General features: G+C 41.1%; 1 protein-coding gene across 1 annotated transcript in view; it reads left to right on the top strand.

Annotated features, from left to right (window-relative positions):
- Positions 1–19036, top strand: part of cd2ap (CD2-associated protein) — a gene marked incomplete at its 3' end in the record, with an annotated part of 55639 nt that overhangs the window by 25439 nt on the left and 11164 nt on the right. Inside the window, exons 3-11 of the mRNA XM_071528439.1 lie at positions 3149–3332; positions 4399–4499; positions 5511–5637; positions 7033–7211; positions 10269–10356; positions 11096–11190; positions 13333–13431; positions 15180–15233; positions 18843–18879. Coding sequence (XP_071384540.1) covers positions 3149–3332; positions 4399–4499; positions 5511–5637; positions 7033–7211; positions 10269–10356; positions 11096–11190; positions 13333–13431; positions 15180–15233; positions 18843–18879 — 964 coding nt within the window. The remainder of the gene's footprint in view (positions 1–3148; positions 3333–4398; positions 4500–5510; positions 5638–7032; positions 7212–10268; positions 10357–11095; positions 11191–13332; positions 13432–15179; positions 15234–18842; positions 18880–19036) is intronic.

The following is a 19036-nucleotide window of genomic DNA, read 5'->3' as shown; positions in this document are numbered from 1 at the left end:
TCATTCCAGGATGTTTTTTTAGCATTCCTTGGAGATTGTGTGTGTGTGTGTGTGTGTGTGTGTGTGTGTGTGTGTTCTTGTATTTCCATACTTATGAGGACCAAATGTCCTCACAAAGATAGAGAGATGAAGAAAATCTTCCAAAAAGAGGACATTTTGCACCCTTTACACCTGGCATTAACCATGCATTTTGTATCCAGATTGTGTCTAGATCTGATGCAGCTGGATTGTATTTCCACCTGGCAGTAAAATATGTCTCCAGTGTACACATTGAAATCTGGTTTCTCTTTCCCTCGCGAAAACGCAGATTGTCACACATGTTGCTTCCTCTTGTAATATTTCCATCCTTTAAAATTGAAAGTAAACACCTTGTCTTGCTTGTTCCCCATCCATGAGTATCTTGATAACTAATTTTTGACAAGCATGTTACTATCTGAGCTGCCTGCCTCCTGTTTGTTTTGCAGGTGTTCCTTGGTTGGATTTGTGCATGAAAGTTTATTTTTGATTATGTGGCTCCTATATGTGGATTGGAGATGCATTGCATTTACACTTTGTTGTTAATGAGGCCAAACCGTAGACTGTGAAAAAAGATGGACATAGTGAGTGTGACGTCACCCATTGGCTTCTGAAGGGCTGTTTTGAAGCCTGGAGACTGGGTTTGCGGTCGGTGCCATGTTGACATTTTTTGGAGCCAGAGTAGACAAAGCGACGCAAAGGGTGGAGTTTGGGTTGTCTGCAGAGCCGCGGTGTCGCCTAATATTGGCCCATAATTGGCGACCCGTCGATCACTAGGCAAACAACCCCATTTTATATCCATTATATCCCATTAATGACACAATTATTTTGAAAATCGCCATGAGGAAACTTTAGAAGAAGTGAAATCATCTCCTGAGGCCATAACCTCTTGTCGAAAAAATGTATTGACTGTACAATTTTAGCGAGAAGTTGGGTTGTGGTCCCATTGACTTGCATGGATTTGGGCCGGGTTTTGAGTCTTTTTGGAGACGGCCCCTAGCGGACGTTAGAGGAACTGCCGCCTGCCGCCACTTCCGTATTGGCTTCAAAATTCACCCATGGTTTTGGCCGCTTGGACCAAATGCATCTCTGACTATTCTCTGGAAGAGGTTTGGATGATCAGACATTCAGTTTGTCTTGGCTGCATGGATTTTATGCATTTTGCGCTATACGACTAGAAGTTGATCACCCAGGACGCATGTTAAGGTTACAATTAATATTAGGTTTAGGTTAGGGTAATATTTAAGGTTAGGCTAGGGTTAAGGGATGAATGTAGTCAATGAAGATTGGATATTGAATGGATTACCCGACCTGAATGCCTGTGTATAAGTGAAGCCGGTGATAACTCTCTGCCTCCTTTGACCTTTACCTCACTGACCCCCATTCCCTGATACTGTAACCTCCTTAACTTCCTTACAGCTTACCAGCACTTAGTTACTGCACAACTGACCTTGTGTGCTGACCAGGGATCAGCCTCACTGCCTCCTTTGCAACAGTATTCATCTTCACACAAGTTTTAGATTCAGTAGTAGTCTGGTGGACGTTTTGCTCTGTATATATTAACACGTCTGTGATTGGTTAATAATAAACCATGCCTGCAGTGATAAGCATGCATTTTCATTTGCTTATCTGCAAGAGTAAATGCATGTCTGTGATTGGATTACATAAACTATGATTTAAGTTTTCTTTTAACAAAACTATTTTTTTTCAAGGATAGTTATCATTTGCCATGGTATAGATTTTCTACTTGTCATAGTCATTAACAAAATAATAAAAACAAAATGATGGTATTTTGCCATATATACAGTATATAATCATTTTATATATATGCTAACATTTTGTATTCTATCACTTGCCCATACAGACAGTCAGGAAAAGAACGGAAGATACAATATGATAGTTTTCAGGTCATGAAATGCTTGGGAAATGGATTCAAATGTCTGGAAAAAGTTGTTGTTGAGTCCTGATGAGTAGCACACATTCTGAACACATTCAGATCACATTCAGAGAGAGATATTTGCAGGGGGTTCCCCAAGCGCCGGCTGCTGGCCATTTAGCCGTCTACTCACCTCTGTCTGGCCGGCTGCTTTTATAACTGAATGTCACTAAATGTTCACACTACCAGAATTTGGTAGTGACAACAGAATTTTTGAATGAGAGTGACTGTGCATGTCTGGTACACACTGGAGCAGACTGAAGTAAAATGACTAGACTGTGTCTGTACGGGTATCAGGACTCACTCCACTCCTCCGATCTCACGATGGTTGGAAATAATGTCTGTAACCACAGTAACGTTTACTTCAGACCAATATGGCGGCTACCATCGCCTGTATTTTCAGTTTGACACCAGTAACACCAGTAACTAGAGGCGTCAGTTTCCATCAGATCTTAACAAATCGCCACTGACAGCGGCGTCATATTCTCTTTTTCCATCGCAGGAACTTGATACTTTTAACTGCAACATTTGGGCCAAAGGCCACAGAACTGGAACAACCGTAATGTTGAGGAAACAGACTAGATAGAAAAATTGAGAATTGTCTCACAACACTTACCTCCGTCTCTTTCAAATTAAGGATGATAACGTTACATAACATAACGAGTGTTGAGCCTTAACGTCACATAACAACCAGCTGTCCAGTCCCGTTCTGGTTCACACTCCTCGGACTAACCGAATCCGCTCTCAAATTCAGTATCACTACTACTATCCGTACATTAAACATTCACAATTAAAAAACATTATCAGTTTATTTTTCAATTGAGCATTGGTCCTGTAATAAAAATGTTTATTTATGTTATTTTAAGTCTTGCTTTCATAAACATATTTAAGGTTTGTTTATTAATTGCATCACCGGAAAAATCTTCTTCTTGCCATCGCAAACATCCCTTAGCCGGCTACTTTGCCCAACTGGCTGGCTACTCAAAAATTTGGGGAACCCCCTGTATTTGGAGTCATTAGGAATGGAAACCACATGCAAAAGAAAAAATACAAGATATTTTGCTTGACATCCTGTTGTTAAAATGATCATTTAAGTAGTTAGAGAAGATAACACCGATGTTTCCTGCCATAAAGTTTGATATGTAGAAACAAAACCCTGCTTCCAAGCTCACCGCTGTCTTTCCTCTGTGTTTTCAGGAGGTGAAGAAGGAAGGCAAAGACGCCAAGGAAACGAAAAATGAGGCCAAGGAGGAGCCCTGTCAGCTCCAGAGGAGGGAGAAGAGTGCGGGGAACGTGGCCAACCTGGTTCAGAGGATGAGCACCATCGGCATCCCGACTGGTGGCTTCCAGCCTCACGCACAGCCACCAGCACCCAGGAAGAGTATGTTACTGTAGGGGCGTGTGTGTGTGTGTGTGTGTGTATGCATGCATGGCATATGTACACGTTGTAGCTCCAATTGGGTGCCATTTTCTAACAACAGTAATTTTTCTTGCTCGGAGTATGGGGCTTACTGCATCAGATACTCCAAGCAGGTTAAAACAAAGAAGAATTACTTCAAATATTATTTCACCCATGAATGCTTTTTGTTTGTGTGTGTGTGTGTGTGTGTGTGTTTGTGTGTGCTGCATACCTCCACCATGCCCAGTCTTGCTCAAAGTCCTGCTCCTATCAGGAGTACAATTGATCTTTCTCTCTTCTCCCCTCACCTCAGTTTACCATTCTCACACAGTGGAACTCGACCCAAGGCAAAAATCCACCCGAAAACAGATTAACACTGTTAAAAACAGCTAGTTGTGATGTACCGTGCATTTCTGGGACCATTTTTTGGTTTGGTAGTGTATTTTTCTAGCCTTTGTTTTTAGTGTGGTCCCAGATGGAGCACAATAAATAACCAAGAGACATGACAAGCAAAAGCACATCAGACCATGACCCATAGTTTTATGAGTCCACGCTTTAAGCTTCTCCACTTGTGTATATTCTGCTGGTGTTGCTTGTCAAGCTGCTACTGTTTCTGCTGTTTGCTTTCCCCATTTTAAGTCAACACCAACTCTTCTTTGGTGGTGGTGGAATTTTCTGCTGGCAGCTGTGCTTGTTCAGCAGGGTGTGTCCGCTGCCTGACAAAGGATCACCTTGCTGAAAAGTCCCAGAGTTCCTTGCAGGGGCGGGTTGTTGTTCTCCCTCCACTTCCTGGATTGCCTGTCCCAGTTCCCACACTGCCCCCCTTAGGCATGCAAGAGGAGACAGAGACACACGTACACACACACACACACGCACACAGACAAGCTCTTCCAGTTCAAATAGAAAACATAATCACTTGCACACGCACACACACACACACACACACACACACACACACACACACACACACACACACACACACAGCTGTGACGCCACGGAGCAGGTACTGGACTAACTGGTGTGTTCTTCCCTGCCTTTATCCTCCCAGAGCCTAAAAAGCGACAGTGCAAGGTGCTGTTTGAGTATCTGCCGCAGAACGAAGATGAGCTGGAGCTTAAAATCGGAGACATCGTAGAGATCACTGAGGAGGTACGTCTAATGTCCTCATCTGACTAAATCACTGGGATTATATGTGATGGTCCAAGACGTCTTAACTTGCTCACCTTCAGTGAGTTTCCAAACACTAGCCATCTATATATGACATATATTTCTTCATATGTAAAGCTGAAAGTGGGTGGTCATAGATGTCAGTGAGGCGGGAGGTGCATGTGTGATTATTGTTAATAGTATTAGCCTATTGCTTCGTGCTCTGTAAAGGCCTGGTTGTTTCCTGTTTGAGTGAAGCAAATGAGAAAGAAATTTGCTGTGATATTTGCATTAGCCTTTCCTTGTTTAATTGCAGATCTTGTACTATTTGGGCTAATCTAAACAGCTGGCTGCAATTTGTAACGTATAATTAGATCACATCTTTGTGATGTTAATCTGTTATATAGGGGGAATATTTCAACTATATGTATTTAGCCATAGTAAGATACAGTGGCTGTTATTGGTTATTTGTGTTGGTGGCAAGCCAGGACCTGTAAAACACATGGGACTGAGCAGGGGAGAGTATGTGCAACAAGTAGTGCTGTTAATCTGTTGCTGTATGATTTTGTCAATTCTATTTTGGTGGGCCACTAAAAATACATCACCAAATGTGAAACACTGTATTAACAGGTTTTAAACACATCAATGGATGTTATGCATTTTCTAAACTAATTTTTGTAAACTCTGCTGACTTTTTAGCCAACATTCACCTGATTGGATTTATTAGTGATTGGAAATGATTTTGATACTGCCTAAATTCCTACCTGCCACCTAAGAGTCCAATTTCTTTTTTCGGGGGGGGAATTGCATTTGATTAGGATTGATAGTGATATGCTATTTGGTGGACACATTATCCAAAGTATCTTACAGTACCATGAGTGCATACGTGTTTAGCATGAGTGAAAGTTGAATCCCTCTACCTGTTGAGCTATATGGACCTCACAACAGCCAAACCTTGATGTTTAAAAATGTAGGGTTGGGGCGGATTAGTGAATGTGTTGTGTGTGTGTGCAGGTTGAAGAAGGCTGGTGGAGTGGCACCTCGAACGGCAAGTCGGGACTCTTTCCCTCCAACTTTGTCAAAGAGGTGGACGGGACAGGAGAGGAGATAGAGTCCAACGACGCCACAGCAGACGAGACAGGTGAGAGAGAGAGAGAGAGAGAGAGAGAGAGAGAGAGAGAGAGAAAGAGATAACAATGTGAAGAGTACAGCCTGGTTGTAATGATACTGGAGAAGGAGTGCTGGAATTGTATACACTTGAGTAGACACAGTATCACGACAGAGCTCAAGAGAAGGTTCACCTACGCAGTAATTTCCGCAAAGAGATTCCTGCTATCTGGTTTTCCATCTTTCTATTCTTCTTTGACTTAAATGTGATTGTTATTCTGTGTGAAGTCTTTTTCGAAAAGCACATCTGTTCAGGGATTATTGACACGAGCTCCCAGAATAGCGGCGGTAAATTCTGTCTGTTGTTACTGCTTGTTCATTCAGCCAGCTCTCTTCAGCAGATCACACAAACCAACCAACATTCTGCAGTTTATTTTTTATGTTAAAAATCTGTTTGGTGAGAACTGGGGGAAATCGCTGGAGAATTTGTGAATCAGTCAGCCATTGTTGCTGGTTGTAGGACGTTTTCTACTCATGATTTTTATGAAGTGAAAGTGGGAGAAAATTTGATACAGTTGGACAGCTTGGCTCCAATATCACCATGAAGGCAAGGTCCGCTTAAAATACTGGCTCAGAGGTCAGACTGATTACTTTCTGCACTTCTCCATTTGTCTTTTTTTTTTTGTCTGGTTGAGATATTGGAGTATTGTTTGTGAGAAGCTTTTCAACATAGTTTCTGCATTGTTCCTTTTGCAGAAGGAAATATAAGTAAGACTAAGTTTAGTAATAGAGCTATTCAGGTTTGACTGCAGCTCAGGTGGAACAAGCCTCAACAGGCAGGCTAGCTAGATAAGGATTTAGTTTGGCGACTGCATCTCTCCAAGCCTTTTGTCTGCTTTTTATATGACTAGGAGGTACAGTGCTTGTGTAACAGCTATTTGTGGCGTGTGTGCACGCATTTGAGGATGAACAGCTGTAGGTCTGATATTGTAGGAGTGTGTGTGTTGGGCCATGTTTGATTTGAATGTGCGTGTGTTTTTTTTGTGCCTTTGCCTGCAACTATGCATGGGTGTGGACGTTTATGTTGATGTAAGCTAATGTTATATAGATGTGATGGGTGTAATGAGAGGGAATGTTATGCAGCGCTAGCCACACTACAAGTCTCCCATTTTGAATCTGTCCTGTCCTAGCACTGCAGACGTTCTTTTAAATTCCTTTTCAGTCTTTATTTGAATGTTATACAGATTTGTTTTTACACAAACACAATCTTAGCCCCTTCTGGTGGCTAGAAAGAGAACAGAATGTGGATTTCCCAAACAAATGGGAGTGGAGCAGCAGTTAAGCAGTAGTGCGGCAGGAAAGAAAACAGTAAGATGTGTAGACTGCCTTTAGTCACCTTCTCTCTCGCCCTTTAACCTCCGCTCCCCAGACGGAAGTGGTAAGGACGCCCCGGTCACCCCCACCTCGCCTCACTCCTCCCCAGGGAACGGAGTCATCGCCCAGCCCAAGAAGATCCGAGGGGTCGGCTTCGGAGACATTTTCAGAGAAGGGTCGGTCAAGCTGAGGGTCCGGCTGCCCAGCCCCGAAACAGAGGAGAAGAAGGACAAAGTGAGTGGTTACACTGTGCGCTTGGAAAACATGGAGCACAAGAAATGAAAAGCATGATGTTCTGTCCTTTCTGTACGTTTTGCAGAAGTGACATAGAAATTTAAGAGCACAACATGCAGAAATATGAGATGAAAAAAACTCCTAGTTGGTTACAGGTAGTTTGAATCAACAGAACAGAGTGTAGTGCTCTAATCAGTCTACATAAAATCCCTGTGGAGTAATGTTGCACATAGTACTGGTACTGAAAAGGTACCTTGGTATTGGACAGTATGGCAGTATCTTAAAATAAGACATCTGTTTCAAGATATTATCATTTGTTTCAACAACATTCTTGAAACCATCTGAATTGTGTTCAAAAGTGAAATGACTTCACCCCTTCTAAGTTTTTCACTTGTTTAAGTACAAACTTAGGACTCTATGCAGTAATATATTGGTTGTTAAGATGTTAGTTCCTGATGCCATTAGCACTTTGACACCTCTGCTGAAATGCACGCATCTACATGTTTTCACAGACAGATGTGCAAAGAAACAAATTCCTCATTGTACTGTGTTCAGTATGACAACTGAAGTACTCTAAAACTGACCAAAATGATTTTCTTCGGAGTTGAAATCAAGTGCTAAATCAAATCTATTGTTAGGGAATTTTAAAGTCATATGAGAGGAGTTACAACCACGAGTTGTTTTGCTACAGGGCCACATCAGCTCTGTATTATCACAAATCCATAACAGGACAGTGGGTTTTCATTGTTTTTGTTTCTTGGCATGTGCAACAAATTTCTGGTCTTGGATGGATCAATTCTGATTTTTTTTTTTGTTAACATTCAACATTTATTTTTCAGTTGTTTTATATGGACAAGAAAACCCTTTGGATTTCCATTGGATTGGGGCCAGTGATGTTATTCTGGTCTAGTTGAGGTGTGCTGACAAGGTCAATTTAATTGCAAAAAGATGAAAATAGTCCCATTAACATTACTTACCTACATGTACAAGTAGTCAGCTATTCCTCGTTCAGACCATGTGACCCTTTTATATTTAGAGCTAGCTTATTTTTGTGGAGACAGTTTCCCTGCTCAGTCTGACATTTGCCTAATATGATTTCAGAGGTCTGTTCACCCTTATTTACTGTCTAAACTGGCACATCCAGATTGATGTGAACTTTTTGTTTGTTGTGAATACAGACATTTTGTCTTTGTTCACATAACTCCAACTGGAAATATCATCTCAGTCTGAAATTTTAGATCAGAGCTTCCTTTTGACTAATATCGTCCTAGCCAGCTGTTTTACCGTATACAGTATGACTCCTACACCGATGTGGAATAGCGTGGAAAATGAATTTCATGATGTCCAGGTCTTTGGATTTACCCCAAAAAGTTTGCAAAATGTTGTTGTTCAGTCATGGTGCACATATAACTACACAAGAAGATAAGATGAACTTTGTTGATCCCTCAAGGAACGGTGGGTATGTTTGCAGACCCACTGTCATTTCTCATTTTTATGTCATTTTTTATTTGTTTTTATTTATTTTCTGCTATAGAGTAATATGAACTCCTTTGCAGTCACATTTCCCTGTCATTATTGGCGTACAGCATATTGAAGACCGACCATGTCCTGTTTTCTAATCTAGTCCTGAAACAAAGGTGTGGAAAAAATAAGAATTTTGAAATGGAAAACATGTAAAAGCCTTGATTTTACATTGGGCATTGAGCTGACTGTTGAATCTTATTGTATTTCTTTATTTGTTTGATTTTAAGTTGACATACAAGACACGAGGGAGGACATGCTCAGGCCAATGGCATATTGATTTTACATAGTGACCTATAACAGATAATAACATAGGTTAGCTGCTTGATTAGTTGGCATGTAACTCCCTTCTGAAACTCTCCCCTCTTTTCCCTTTCTCTCTTCTTCACGACAGCCTCACTCTCTCCCTCTTTCACCCCTAACACAGCTCCCTTCACTCTCCTCCACTCCTCACATACCGCCACATGTCGCATGGCCTTGTACTGGCAGTCTCTCACCTCTCCTCTTCACAGCATAGGATACCTTCATCTTGCCCTCGGCTAACCCACATAATCCACTCGCTGCTCTCCTCTCTCCCTGTAGCAGTATCAAAGACACAGCGACTTGCCAGTGAAATCAAAGGGATGCTGTGACATTTTCAATTTTCACCCTTTTTGGCCGGGTTTTTCACATTATTGGAAAAGTAGCTATTACTGTGGCCTGCGTTTCTTACTGAAGTCAATGGATACGGCTAGCTGCAAGCTGATGAGAGATAGGAGCCAGTGAAATGCATTAGTTTCAATGAGCAATGATAATGTCGTTTTAATGAGTTAACAGACTTGTAAATCGGATCTGGAAAATTTTTATTTGCAATGGGTGGGGTTTACATCAGGGAAATTCAGATGGTGTCAAATTGTCACTCACAGCAAAAGTCGATACTAAAATGTCTTTCAGATGCTTTCTTGTGATTGTCTAAACTTTCTGGCACTCACTGTGTTATGCTAAGGGTAAAACTACACCCATCTGGTACTTTAAGCAAGTTAAAACAAACACTTAAGAATTAATTGCTGTTACTGTTTGATACAGGTCTGGTGGCAGTACCGCAAAGTACCTGGCCAATACATATTTAAAACCAAAAAAGGAAATCTCTCAGTATTCCTTTCAGTTTCATCCTTTTTAGTGCCATGCTGTCTGTCGGCTTGCTTGTGACTCAAATACTCATCATCACTTACAAGTTCTAACATAAGACATTCCTTATGCAGCAGAAAAGGTAAAACACCGCAAACCTGTTGTGTTTCACTGTTTGCTATCTTTCAGTAATATCTGTGTTTTCATGCCCCCCTTCCATCCCTGCTTTGATGATTTTGGCACCATACCAACTAACCACATTATTAACAGCATCATTCTCAACCGGCCAATGACATGAAGGCATTCACATGGAGTCACGGTCAGATCGCTCAACCCATTCGGTTCAGACACAAGTTGCCTCCACATTACGCCGCGCATCCGATCATGTCCAATAAATCATTTCCATCTGTGTGGTTTGCTTCATTTTAGCCAATCCCATCATTACCATCCGCTCCAAAGCCCGCCCATTCCAACACGACAGACTCCCAGAGAACAGACGGAGACAGCAAATCGAAAGGTAAAGGACAGTAAAGGCACTTAAAGGGATACCTTGACATGTTGAGTGTTACTTGGTTATTTTGTCACCAGATACTTAAAAGGTTAAAAAGCTTCTCAGTTTATCCTGGTTGCTTCTAATATTGGCTTGTTTGCATTATTTGAAGTCAAGGGACACCACTAGCCATCGTTAGGAACTTAATGAACTAAAATTCAAAATGTCAAGTATCCCTCCAAGTATGTGCATGTGATGGCAAAATGTAATTAAAAAATGCATCTGCTACATTAGTTAAAGCTCCACTGTGTAGTTGGTATGAAGAAAAATAATTTGGAAATACGTAAAACTAATTTCAAATCTCATCAAATGTTCAAAAAATGACAATTTGAATGAATGGTAAACCTTGTGTTGTACATGTGGTTGGAGAATGAGGATCCACATATCTTAACATTTACTTTCTAGCTTCAAACAGTATTCTAGGGATTCCGTTTCCCTTTCCCCCCCACTTAATTTATTCAGTGCTACATGTGAGAAGCTTTTTGACATTTTACACAAAATTGTGTAACACAGCTTTAAGGAGAATGTGGATTTTAGGCTTGTGTGTGTTTGTGTGTGTAGGTGTGTTTGTGCTTATCTGGCATGCAAAGTGTATACATGTACATCCATTATGCTCTTATGCTGCTTCCTTCTCTGCTTTTCTTTTTCGTTTGAAAACATTGCGCACTGTGCCTCTGTTGAAACTCCACTGTTCCCGTTTCCTCAGCAAAAGAGTACTGTAAGGTCACCTTTACTTTTGAGGCCACGAACGAGGACGAGCTGAGCCTGAGAGAGGGTGATGTCATCCATATCCTGAGCAAGGTGAGCTCCCACTTGTTTATACGCTGAATGTGGTCGAATCAATGACAACACAAAACAATTGGGCTTCTTTGACAACAGTGCAAAAGTTCAGTTACTATTGTTTTTGCTGTGAAACAATTGCTCACTCAACTCCAAACTGTTTTTGATGCCTTCAGGCTACAGATTCAAAAAAGGATGGAAGTCTGCACTACCAAATGAATTACAAATGTTTATTATAACGCACAGCAGCAGACAAAGAAACAAACACATTTCAGCACTAAGCCTTCATCAGCGGGAATTCATTTGGTAATGGGGACTTCCCTCCTTTTTTTCGAACTCTGAACTGAACATCAAAGCCACAGAACAGAAAGAAAGCACATTGAAAACCAGGAGCTGAACTAACCAAAATTCCCCAAAACTAACCAAAATTCCCCCATGTAAGGGGACCAGGAGATATGTGTTGGGATCATATGGACGGCGTCATTCTAAAACGCTACACATAATGAAGTGTAAAATGTAAACAAAAGACAAAACAAAGATAATTCCTCCCTTAAAACTGCTACTGTTTGTTATCAAAGTTGTAAAGATACCTACTAAAGTAAATACACCATTACACCTGTGATGCCAGCAATTATTTTCTGCAACAGTAGGTGGCACTTTTCCAGCATTTGTCTTGTTTTGGACTTGAGACGCTCTTCATGTGGTTTCTGCAGACAGAGAGGAACTGAGCCCCTTGCTTTTTTACTCAAAGTCATACGTGTTTAGGGAAGGCAGCACACCAATCTGTGCAGACACGTATTTACCTCTCAAAGAAAGGAAGTGATCCACTGAGATCGCCAAATGTGTTCATTTCCCTCTCTGCCTTTATGCGTCTCTGCAGGTGGACACAGGTTATTTTTACCCTGAGCGAGAGATAGATCTCTCTCAGATCTCTATATGCTGATCTGTGTTCTCCAGCCCATGTTGTTGATAGGACCATCCCCCCCCAGAGTCACATTAGGCTGGTTAAGTCTTAATGATGTGAATTAGCCTTAAAGTGGGCAACCTCACCTCGCTCTATTTCTTTCTTGGTGAGGCATTTACAAATACATGGTGTGTTTGTAGTGTAAGTAAGAGAGGAGGGCTGTTTTTTTTGTTGCTTCTCTCCTCTGTTTTTAAGACATGATTGTGCCTCCTCTACAATTCAGCCTCAGTAATTGTAACTGTCAACGTGCTGTAGCAACTAAAGAAGTAGTTAAGCACCTCTGTGTCGCACTTCTGCCTTCCGTCCTGCAAACATTTATTCATCAGTAATTTAAAGACATGAATAGTTAATAAACAAAGAGAATGATAACTCGTCCAGTGGTCAAGACATCTTTTGGTCCCAAGCCAGGTTTTGAAAAACAGTGTCTTAGACTCACTTAGCCTTCTCAGTTCACTGACTTAATCCAGAGAATTGGCCCCCGGTCCTCCTTGTAGACTCTCACACTCAGGAGTAAACGATTATTGCCGTCACCGGGCGTCCAGCCAACACATCGCGCCAGACAGGCTCGGCTGGCTCGGCTCAGCTGCCACTGAGATGTTGTCGAGGTATGATGAGCCTGACTCACGGTTTGTTATTTAATAACAGGCAGACGGTGACACATAATCATGACGGCTCCGATTTCACTACCAAGACATTTTAGAAATCTAATGCCATCTAGTGGAGACTTGAGAGAAGTGCCTGTGAAATGGTCAAATATCATGCTTCAGTGTGGATGATTTGAATGGATTTAATGAACCTTTGTGCTATTTGGTTTAGTAGAAAATATTTGTTTTCATTGTTAAGTTGGATTTAGAAATGGATGCAGGTGTACTCTGTCCAGTTTATTTTATTTTGTTTTGTTCTGCTGAGCCCCTTTCAGTATCCATCTTTTCACTTTATCTCTTCCTCCCTTGTACAGAAGAGAGAGTCGTTCAGTACCTTGGAAGCGGCTTTTTTAAAGTCAAATTAGTAGAAATGAGCAATTATTATTGCTGTGAGATTTTATTATATTTCTGTTCTTGTGATTCTTCTTCATACTACAAAATTTCATAATAATAATAATATATAATTTATTGAGACTGAAGGAGACGGAGTGAGGGAAGCAAAGGCCATGAAACCACTTCTACTCTTCACCCCCCGTTCTGCTGGTTCTGTAACAGGACACAGGCGAGCCAGGCTGGTGGCGAGGGGAGAACGGCGGCAAAGAGGGCGTCTTCCCCGACAACTTTGTAACCATGATTTCCGAAGCAGAGAAAGAGGTGAGATCAGAGAAATTAATAAAATGAACATTATCTTCAGATTATGAGTAATTATATTTTGTGCATGTGGAAATGTACTGTGTTTGTCATAGCTTTTTGTGTCTTTTTGTGAGTCGGGGCACTGAAAAGGTTTTGAATTGCACAAAAAGTCTGGAAAAGTAGGGAATAAAACTTCAGTGTTCAGCCCTGTTTACACGTATGACTGCACAGTTTATTTACTTGTAGAACCACTGTCATTTCACATGTTTTGATATTTGTTCTTATGAATAATTATCTGCATTGATGGAGTGATATGGCCGAGTGGACAGGTGACCAAAACTTTTAAATCGTGTCAAGAAGTTAAAGAAGTTAAAGAAGTAGGATGGATTTTGAGATTGCCAGTTTTTTTTAATTGAGCAAATGTAATCCCCATATTGAGTATGTTAATATATCAAAATCTCAGCAATATTAATAGTGGCATTGCTCCGTTATTTGCTTTTTAAAATTATTATTTGCCTGTGTATGTATGAGGGAGGGGCAGCAGAGGCGGGGGAGACGGGGGTGAGCTTTAGGGTGTGTGTTTCTCAGAGAGCTTTCCGTTTTTTTGTTTTTTTTTTGTTTTTTTTTTCCCCTCCAAACCTGTCTGTGACCTGCCTACAAGGTCTGGAAAAAGTATGGAATTGTGAAATGGAAAATGTGTAGGGAGCCTAGAGTGGATTTGTCTTTCCACTAAAATATCTTAGCGGAGCGGGATAAGCCTGAGCCAAGCTGGAGCCGTAAAACAAAAATCAAGAGACAACCGTGAATCCATTCCTCTCACACACTGTACTGGCTGTGGAATGAATACTTAGGGCCACTTTCCTGCAGTGACTTGCTCTTTCACATTTTGTTTACACTACCAGTCAAAAGTTTGGACACACCACATTTTTCTTTATTTTTACTATTTTCCACATTTTAGAATAATAGTAAAGACATGAAAAAAAAGTGCTAAACAAATCAAAACTATCTTATATTTTAGATTATTTAAAGTAGCCGCCCTTTGCCTTGATGGAAAGGCAAAGGCTTTGGAAAGAAATTCATGCATAAGATGAACTTCACTATTTATATTTGTCTAAAAAAAAACAAATTTCAAGCATTTAAGCATAAGCCTTTAGATCAAAATGGCATTAAGATAATGAAAAACATTGTACATTGTACAGAGTCACATTAGGCTGGTTAAGTCTTAATGATGTGAAAAACATTGTACATTCAATCAGGTGTGTCCAAACGTTTGACTGGTAGTGTATATATACTCTATGTTTCATGTATGTTCCAGACATATGGCACACCTTCGAGGAATTCACCCAATTATTACTATGGGCTAATAAGCATTGCTTAAATTTTCTATATTACAAATGCAACAACCCTATTTGATCTATTGTGAAGCCTTTCCATGTCGGTAATAAGGCTTCTTGATAGTCAGCCATGTCCCTTTTTGGTTAAAGAGCTTCAATCAATAAGTATTCTATCTGGGAGTCTTTGATGATCATTGCTTCAGCTTTGTAATGGGTTTCCAGGTCATATAAGCAGTGTGGCGAGCTGACAGTGTAAGTGATCTGGGTCTGATTTATATTAAGACTGAGTTTGATTAGTTCCCAACCCCTTCTTCCCTCCATGTGCGTGTGAGGAGCGTAAAAAAAGGCTTTTGAGGTCTCTCATTAGTAAAGAAGGTGAGATGTTTCTCCCAAATGCTACATTATAAATATATTATGTATCCTTTCATGTTACAGGCTCCCACGTCAAGAGGGTCGGTGAAATCATCTCCCAAGCAGGATTCAGAAGAGGTAAGTCATCTGTGCTACTGATGTGTCAGAATTACAATGTATTCGCTCCACAGCATGCTGATAACACACTTTAAAAGCAGTTAGACTGATGAAGGATAGCTTACCCAAGTCAACTCCTCAAGAACCAGAATGTTGTTGACCGATACAGGACAGCTCACAGTGTTCCCACCTGTCTGGATAGTGTAGTAAATGAATTTCATAATTTCAAGGTTTTGAGAATTGCACAAATAGTGTGGGAAAGAATGGAAAATACCCACTTATATTTCACATATTATGATTTTTGTTGTGGAGAATTATGGCCTAGTTGACCCTCATATTGCCCTGCCACTCTCAGCACACATCATATTGAACACCAATCGGTATATTCAAGTTGTGTCAAAGAAATTAATGTCTGGAAAAAGTATGAAATTTGGAAATGGAAGTGTGAGCTCATTTGCAGCAGAGTGCCACCACATATCAGCTGTCAGGAGAGGATCGTAGCAGCTAGGAGATACAGCAGCCTTCTACTGTTGCTCACTGAGCAGCTGCACTGGAGTATTTGGGCATTTACGGGGTTTAGTGCCTTTCTTAAAGACCCCATGAAATGCCATATTTTCTTCCTGGATTTGATGCATCCAGGAATCATTCAAAAGTCTAAACCAATGGAATATCAGTCAGGGAGAGAAAGGCAGATTTATTCGACGGGAGGGGTGGGATTGTTAAAGAGTCTGTTGGTTTTATTGGGTAGAAATTTACGCCTACTGGTGCAGCATGAGGTCAACATTAAAGATGCTCTGTTTTCCAGGAAGTAAAAGTAATGGGAGTTCATTTCATGGGGACTTTAAGGGCACCTTGGCAGTATTTATTGAGAGAGGTTTACTCATTTATGTCCCTCTCCCAGCTGATCTGGGAGACCTTCTGGTTATATGCCCACTCCTCCTCTTATATGCCCACTTAGAGTATAGCACACACTACCTCCTGTGCTCAGTCCTGACCTTCCGTTGACTGTAGACAGCACACACACACACACACACACACACACACACACACACACACACACACACACACACACACACACACACAGTGAGTGCAGTGATACAGGCTACTGGAATTTAGGAATTCAACGGTAATTAGCCAAATGGCGCATTTCTTTTTTAACGTGAAACTGTTGCTTTGAGCCTCTAATGCAAGCCTCCATCAACTTACACAAGCACTTTGAAGTGAAAAGAAGTTGTCATTGAATACTTTGCTCTTAATCTCACCTACACTAAAACATGTATTAAGAGCAAAGGCAAAGACACTGTACTTTGAATGTTTGTTTTAATGCACAGCTTAGCAGATGATTCTTACTATTAAATCCCGTCCATCCCCTAAAATGTGCCCCAAGCCTCCCGTAGCTCAGAAAAAGTCCAGGAGGTAAAAATAAGCAAGAAGCCCGTAGTGTGAGCGGCGGGAAAGCCTTAAGGTCTGAAGCTTGGGCTCAGGCGTGAGCCGCTGATTACCACTGGCTCACCTCATTATGCCAACAAACAACCGCTGTGTCTCTTTTTGCCCTGTAGGAACAAGATGAGCTGAACTCATGTGGCAGGCAGGTTGATAAACACTGGTCAAATGTTCAGAGACAGAAGGAGTGGGAGGAGAGGAGAGGAGAGGGGAAGGAGCTGACATGCTCAGAATACTGCAGCCATCAATAATTTACTTTCTTCTCCCTCACGTGTATACACACACACACACACACACACACACACACACACACACACGTACACATGCACGCACGCACGCACGCACACACACTCAAGTTCCCACAGATTGCTTGGCTTTCCCTCTGTCTTTCTCCTTGTCTCTCTCTTCCTGAAAGATGTCCAAGACAGAGATGAGACCAATTCTCATTTAATCGGTGGTTATTTGCCCAATTTGGTAGATAGCACAACCATTATGTGTAGTTGCACATTCAAAATGATAAGCGAACTGTAATTTCATTGCCATTGAATTATGTGTTATGCTATTTAATGGTTATAAAAATCAGGTATTGAAGCAGTGGTACTTATAGCTAAGCTGAGAATAGTGAGCACTGTCTGTATACATTTTTCCACATTCGATAAGAAATAATTGAAAGTGTTTTTTTGTGTGGGTGTGATTGTGTGAGTGCACAAAACAGAAAATTGCCCCTGTGGCAGGATGACATTCAACTGTCCATGTAGGCACCAAAGTGTATTTTGATCAGCGTGTATTCACAGACGGTATGTTTACATAATGTGATTGGATTGTAAATGGCTTGCATATTTTATGGTTGTGGTTGGTTGTCACCCCATCACTGCTGATTGTTCAAGATGCAGGTTCTCTGACTCCATTTGCCATGGAAAGGGATTACGATGATGATGATGATGATGATGTGAAAAAGTAGCATTTTCAGAAACTACTTGCACACTAGTCCAGATGGAGAAGGAAAAGCGCTAAAAGCCACACGATATACAAGCTTTGCCATAAAGCTAATGCACTTGTGGGAGCACTTCAAACATGAGTAAGGTCGATTACACCTGACAACGGTTCACCTAGAAAATAGTACGGAAAATCACCAGTCTTATGCTGTGAGCCAATTGACACACCCCAAATTGCAACAAAACACCCAACTATGTGTGCAGGAGAGAGAATAACAAAAAGAAAGAGAATACCAAAGTCAATAGTCTGCTTCATCTCCATTGATTGGTGTCCTTACAGTGTGGTAAACAAGGGTTTGTCTGTATGCCAGTGCAGAAGCACCTTTTCCCAGAATCACATAATACAGCCTGAGTCAGTCCCCTTGTTTGCTTTAAAGGGGAATCGGCCAAATCTCGTTTCTTAGCTTCCGCGCTGCTACAGTCAACGCAGCTTCACTGAGGAATATAATGAACCAATCAATATATGACAGTACCGTATAGGATTATGAGTGCACCTCTGGTGGCAGTTGGTATGTGTGACAGTGTGCCAGGTTCTGTTACTTTCCATTTACAAGCATTTATACAATGAAAGGGAACGCAACTGAGGTTTGAAGTTGAAAGCTCAGTTTTTCGGTGCTTCTGAGATAAGATAAGATGCACTTTATTGATCCCCTAGGGGAAATTCGGGTTTCACAGCAGCAACGTACAGTACAGCAGCAGAACAAAGAGAAGGTTAAAAAAAAAAAATAGAATAAGAAAAGTGCAGAAAGGTGGAGTTTTTAAAGTCGACGTAGTTTCACTCACTTCAGTCATTCATGGAATAAAACTATGATGCACTTAAAATCATTTCGTAAGAATTGTAAAGTAGGCGGGTAGATGGGAAGGATGGAGGGAACGATGCTAGTTCCTAGTTACTAGTTGGAAACCACTATGCTACTGAAGCCACTATGCTATGCTGCTGGGTTTAGATAGTTGTTTTCCTACAAGAGGCTAATTAACTTATTTCCCCTCGCAGTACTCCTACCACAAGAACAGGTTTGTGAATTCCAGCCTGGACGTATTTTATTAGATTTTCCTTGGCTTGTGAAAACTCTCCTTGCCACTATGATGGTGTTTTGGCATTTGAGTTAATGAATGTCAATGCATCTCAATGAGTCATCGTCCACTTTAATGTCAGCCTGACCTAATTTGTCTCTCTCTCTCTCCCTCTCAGAGACCGAAGAAGCCGCCACCACCATCAAAAAGCATAGGTAAGGAAGTCTCATAACCCCCTGACACCCTCACACACACGCACACACACACACACAGTATCTCCACTCCACCTCATTAAACACAGTCACCTCAGAGGGAAGTGTGAGAATAGTGGACCAGTTGATGAGTCTTGTAATGAAAGACCCGGGTTCTTTT

This window comes from Centroberyx affinis, unplaced genomic scaffold (assembly GCF_046629955.1).
Source record: "Centroberyx affinis isolate AG114_WGS23_722 - 3 ecotype Tasmania unplaced genomic scaffold, CSIRO-AGI_Caff_v1 ptg001676l_1, whole genome shotgun sequence".
Lineage (NCBI taxonomy): Eukaryota > Metazoa > Chordata > Actinopteri > Beryciformes > Berycidae > Centroberyx > Centroberyx affinis.
This window is presented reverse-complemented; position numbering and strand designations above follow the sequence as displayed.